The sequence below is a fragment of the Monopterus albus genome, unplaced genomic scaffold (assembly GCF_001952655.1).
Source record: "Monopterus albus unplaced genomic scaffold, M_albus_1.0 scaffold38.1, whole genome shotgun sequence".
NCBI classification, from domain to species: Eukaryota; Metazoa; Chordata; class Actinopteri; order Synbranchiformes; family Synbranchidae; genus Monopterus; species Monopterus albus.
The window spans coordinates 2910670-2916669 of NW_018127918.1; the positions used below are offsets into that span (position 1 = coordinate 2910670).

At 40.6% G+C, this 6000-nt stretch overlaps 2 protein-coding genes across 2 annotated transcripts in view; one reads left to right on the forward strand and one right to left on the reverse strand.

Annotated features, from left to right (window-relative positions):
* The window catches only part of LOC109959351 (N-acetyltransferase 9-like), a 561041-nt gene that overhangs the window by 313445 nt on the left and 241596 nt on the right, over positions 1 to 6000 (forward strand). The window lies entirely within an intron of this gene.
* LOC109959353 (unconventional myosin-VIIa-like) overlaps positions 1 to 6000 on the reverse strand; it is a 37975-nt gene that overhangs the window by 23345 nt on the left and 8630 nt on the right. Inside the window, exons 5-13 of the mRNA XM_020598631.1 lie at positions 5157 to 5270; positions 4823 to 4975; positions 4092 to 4276; positions 3512 to 3633; positions 2809 to 2951; positions 2228 to 2341; positions 1570 to 1723; positions 1257 to 1333; positions 847 to 966 (exon numbers count right to left, since the gene is read on the reverse strand). Of these exons, the coding sequence (XP_020454287.1) occupies positions 847 to 966; positions 1257 to 1333; positions 1570 to 1723; positions 2228 to 2341; positions 2809 to 2951; positions 3512 to 3633; positions 4092 to 4276; positions 4823 to 4975; positions 5157 to 5270 (1182 nt within the window). The remainder of the gene's footprint in view (positions 1 to 846; positions 967 to 1256; positions 1334 to 1569; positions 1724 to 2227; positions 2342 to 2808; positions 2952 to 3511; positions 3634 to 4091; positions 4277 to 4822; positions 4976 to 5156; positions 5271 to 6000) is intronic.

The window sequence follows — 6000 nt, forward strand, 5'->3', positions numbered from 1 at the left end:
ATATGAAGAGTAAAGTTGGGAACCACAGATTTTAGTGATTTAGTCATAATATACATGTAGAGGTGATTTTTTAAAATTGATTAGCTGATTGACAGAAAAATTAATCTGCAAATATTTTAATAGTTGATCAAGCAAACAAACATTTTATGGACGAAATGATGTATTGCTTAAATGAGAAAACTACCAGAGGATTAATGCCCAATGACAATAACCGTTATAGCTCTAGTTTAAAACCAGGCTAAAAACCAATGTTTAGCCCTTCTCTTTGATAAAGAGTTTCACTTCTTGAATACACTTTAACATCTAAACTTTGACCTGTTTTTAATTAGATTATTTTTAGGTTTAGATGCATATTCTCATTAAGATGTTATATCTTGTCTATGTGTAATTAACTACTTATTTATACCTTTATTTCTGTAATATTTACACGGCATGAACACTCCAGTGTCTTGGTAATTTGTCAAAGGATGGGCTGGAGGGGGTGGGGATGAGAGGATATGGGACTGAAGAGAGACTTCTGCTTTTGGTTGTAAACTAAAACTGAAAAAATGTTAATTTATGACCCAGCTTCACTGTAGAGTTTGGCTAGATAATGCTCTGTTGTAATTGTACTTAGCAGTACTGACACACCCTGGAGTTCACTTCTACATCACTACAGCAAGATGAGAAGTTAAACCACTGGAGGTCAGCAAAAACAAGACTTTCAGCTGTTGTTTAAGCTGTTCCTGAAAAACCGTGAAAGCGTAATTTTCTCAGGCAGTTTCTTACCAAGCGGTGGGGCCTAAGTGTCCTGCTAAAGAAAAGGTTTTATGTGTTTTAAATGTCAGGTTTCTGTATCTGTGGTACCTTGACAAAAGCATCCCTGACATCCAGGCCTTGTTCCACATTGAGAGGTGTAGCAACACTTTCACCACGTGTGATCAGGGTTCTTGTTGTCAAACACACCATCACATCCTTAGGCTCCACCTCCAGTACACAGCAAGCAGCATAAGAAGATTGAAGAAACAAGAATACCAATGATGGACAAAAAAATTATTCACTTTAAAGCAATCTTTTTGTCCTCTTTTCAGACAGAATGCCAAAAACGCTGCATCATCCATCAATGCAGTTATCAGACATATCATTACATGTAATCTAGACATCAGTACAAATATATTAGATTTTAAGCAGATGATTAATATGGCTTCTCATTCACCAGGCAAATGTGCAGACTTGCAATACACAAGGGCATACACTATGCACACAAGCATACACACCTCCATGAGTGAAGCAGCAGTAACCAGGTCAGGAGATCTCACAACCACACAGGCGTCCAGGTTGTCATATGTTCGAGCTGAGGGAAACAAGGTAAGTGTTTTCCTCAGTTTAAAAGTCATGTGACTTCTCTAAGCAGGGTACTGTGCATTTGGTGTGTGGTTTTATTTCTTCCACAGATACAGTATTAGAAACACCATCTTATTATTTAATCCATTACATCACTGCCACTAATTATGGCCTTTATAGTGACAACAAATAATATACTTCTAAAACTGAAACACACAAGCTAAGTGACCGTGCAGTGTGACCTACCCTCAAATCTTAGGTTGCCCATGTGTAGGATGGCAGCCAACAGCTTGGAAATCTCCCAGCTCTCTGTCTCAGTGAACATGAGGACCTTCATGGCCGACAGGATGCTGGAGTAATCACTCAGGTCATCACGACTGTCACACTCTGTACAGTTACCCTGGAAGTTAGAGAGACAGAAATTTAAGATATCGTGTTTATTAGCTAAGCTGGTGGAGAGGTTTGAGGAACAGCAGTGTTAGTCGGCTGGTTGTTGCTACCCTCATAATTTTACTCCTCTGACTTACAGTTCCAAAGTCAGGGGCAATTACTCACTATATAGTGTTGGTAGTGATTTCACCTTTAAATTTAAAAAGCTCTCATTGTTCACATGACATCACTTTTGGCCACAGTTCTAAAAGCCCATGATACACTTCCAGCTGGACGCATCAGTAAGCAAGTTTGCCATATCTACTAAAAGATGATGACATTTTAATGTCATGTTCACAACTTCCATTACCCTTCAAGTAGTAGTGTATTAGCTAATATGTTGTACCATATGTGGTGGATGTTAACAGATTCAGATTCAGATCCCAGTTTTAATAAAAGTTCAGTAACTACTCCATTTATCACTCAATACACAGAGAAACAATATAAATGGTCTCTCTCACAGCTGCTGACTCACCATGGTGAGGTAGGAGTAGTCTGTTGTGAGGCCCAGACCCAGCTTAGCTTTCAGCTCTGGAGCCATACCCCTCAACATACAGTAGAAAACATGATAATTCCTCTCATCTGGAGCCTGGAGGAGAAAAGAGCAGTGTCAATGTTTTTACTTTACATACAAATGTACAGTATATGTATAATATGTAGCTTTTATAAATAGAATTTGTATGTTAATATTACGCTTAAGACTCATGGCAACAGAACCAATACCACCTAAATAAAGAGAGCTATTATATGAACCAAAATGTTCCTCTATTTATATTACACTGCAGGATGTGGACAGTAATTTGAACACCTGTATGTGTTCACGATATCATTATTTCTCCAAAACAGCACCAATGAATTTAGGATGAATGAAACTACTCCATCCAGACAGTACATTCAATATCACATTCTTGAAAATAGGGTCCTAACTACTAAAAAAAAAAATCTAATGTTTTTCTATAGTTTAGAATCTGGCAATTTAACCAAACAAGGCTGAAATGAAAAGACCTGAAGTTATGACTGTGGCAGAGTAGTGTAAACTATGACCCAGTTTCCCACCTGTCGACACACCCGAGACTTCTCCAGGAGGTACTGCTCTATCTTGGCTCCTTCAATGGCCCCTCGCTTGTTGAAGTGGATATCTATATACTTCCCAAAACGACTAGAGTTATCGTTACGAATTGTCTTGGCGTTACCAAAAGCTGTATTGATTGAGGTGAGAGAGAAAAAGCACTAACAGAGCTAGAAATCATGTCAGAGTGGAGTCATTGACAGTACACAGATATACTGATGAAACTGGACTGTATAAAAAGATTGAGGTTACATTACTATGCTGATGTCATGTTTATTTGTAGACAACTACTGCATATAAGAGAGGTACCCTGGAAAAGGAAAACTAATAAAATGTGAACATGTTCAAATACATGCACACTCCTTTTGCTGAGGAAGAGCATTTAATATGATCATAAGCTCAAGAGCAGTGGAACTTAAGATGAAACCTTTTTTCTGAACAACTGTTTCCAAATTCACAAACAAACTCTGAGCCTCAGATTTTAGGACGATTCTATGCAAACTGGCCAAGCTATCTGCTGAAGATCGATTGATACGATCAAGAACTCCAGAACTACTATTCAGTGAACCGTTGGTTCCTTGTCCAATCTGACATCTATTTTCCAGATTTGTAATACGTGCATTTATGAAAACAGAAACCAGAGTATGAGATAATATTTTGTGCAGTGTAAAAATAGAACAGCTCTCTGACCTTCGAGGATGGGCGTGGCCTCCAGGACTTGCTGCTCTATCCAGGAGTGCTGACCACTTATGGCTGCGAGGAACTGCAGAATCAGTTTTGTACTCTCTGTCTTCCCAGCTCCAGATTCACCACTGTTGCACAGAGAGAACAATGCGTGCTCATGCAATACACAAATATGATAACCTACAGTAACTACCAATTGTGCTGGAACTGCAGCACACATAGATATAGATGCATCAGAAAATATCTGGTTATTTGATAAAAAGTTAAAAGATGCCTGTGTCCATAAAAACCTTGAGGTAGCAGTTAACTATGGCTCCCAATAGTATGCTGAATACACCTGGGATATAAAAGAAGCAGGGCAGCCAGTTGTGGTTCTTCACGACTGCTTTAGCAGCTTTCAGAGAAAACTCGAACTTGCAATGAAGATGCAACAATCATTCTCAAACATTTTGAGGACTGGACTCTTGTGTTTGAACTGCTGTGTCAGAATAATCCTCAGCACAATTCCTAGTTGTTCAGGAATACTTTATGTGTGTTACTTTGACCAATATAAATTACATATGCACACACACACACACACACACACCTGATGATGCAGCACTGGTCCTTGTTGTTCCGCTGCATGTTGAAGTAGCAGTTGTCAGCTATTGCAAATATGTGTGGCGGCATCTCGCCGATCTTCTTGTTGGTGTAGAGGCGGATCTGATCTGGAGTGTAGATGGGCAGCAGCTGGTAAGGATTGACAGCTACCAGGATTGAGCCTGTATATGTCTGCAGAACCCAAAAACAGAAATGTGGATGTTCAAGCTCTGAGAAGACAAAGCAGAATGACTGGCCTTTCAAAATGTTCCCTTGTGACTTCTACAACACCTGCTTTGTATAAACCAGCACTATGTTTTTCAAATCTTATTTCTAGAGTTAAACTATAACAGCCATAACATTATGACCACTTACAGGTGAAGTGAATAACACTATCAGTGTATGGGGTATATTAGGCAACAAGCAAACCTTCATTTTATCTTCAGTGAATACAAACTTCTGTAGAAGCCTCTGATACTCAGTCAAAGAGCGAGGTGGGGATGTTCTGTCTTATCTATAGTGGCATGTGAACTCTACTGCAGAGCACTTAGAGTACAACTAAACAGCTTAACCTGACTTTACTGGGCTGTGGCCAATATGGTCACTGCTCAGTAAATAAAAAAACTTGGAAGTCACAGAATCTAAACCTTCTAAGTCCCTATGACACTGTAAATGAAAAGAAACATCTGTGTACTTTTTGCAGATCAGAGCTACAGTGTTGTTAGACAGGATACTAACATAGATGACACATTCATTGTAGCGGATGAGCAGGTTGCGGAGGATGCCGGCTTCATTCAGGTCACCAAGGCGGATCATGTCTTCCACTCCGTGGATGGAGGTTGGGTGCATGGGCTTAATGTTGGTGGCGTTCTGAGGAGAAATCCAGTGCTCCTGTGTGACAGCAGAAATAAGTAAATCAGAGAAGATGTGATTTAAAGTTTTATAATTCAGTTTAAATTCAAGGGTTCTCATAAACTTCCAATGAGATTCTTCCCTGATTCAAACAGTACAGTATCTACAGGGATATATGTAGTGTGTATAGACAATAACAGCACGTTTCTTGTGAACCTACCCGGCCTTCATCATCCACAACCTGGATCTGTCCAGAGTCACACAGTTTAACCACAGCTCCCACAGGAACATCAAACTCTCGGCCTGTTTTAAGGTCCAACCACACATGGTCCCCCTAGATGATAAAACAGCTCAGATTACATATAGCATCAACTTACAATCAACTTTTTCCATTAGAATATAAATGGAATATATGGAACAGTGTTTCTGTTGTGATGATATTCCATGTTTTCTGTTCTGGGCATTTTGGAATGTACTGTAACTTGTTTTTCATGGATGTGTCTTATGAGCATGAAGTGGAATTGAGGTAAGGCAGAGCAAAGCAGTAAGAATACAAACAGCAAAACTAATACTCCTCCCAGACTCACACACAGGATGAACCCATGTTTGTAGTCAATTCATCTCATCTTCAATGAAAACCTGAAGACAGGTTTTTCTAACTATTAGCTATTAGCCTAATGTTAATGACAGTAAAATTAAATTCAGAAGTCAACACCCAATTACGTGGGGACGTCCTCCTGTAGGCTCACCACCTGCAGGAGGATCCGTAAGGGGCCGGTGCATAGTGGATTGGGCAGCAGTCGAAGGCGGGGGCCCCGGCGACCCGATCTCTGGACACGGAGACTAGCCCTGGGGACATGGAATGTCACCTCGCTGGTGGGGAAGGAGCCTGAGCTTGTGCGGGAGGTTGAGAGGTACCGGCTAGATATAGTCGGGCTCACCTCCACGCACAGCTCGGGCTCTGGAACCTTACTCCTTGAGAGAGGCTGGACTCTCTACTACTCTGGAGTTGCCCGCGGTGAGAGGCGGCGGGCTGGTGTGGGCTTGCTCATAGCTCCCCAGCT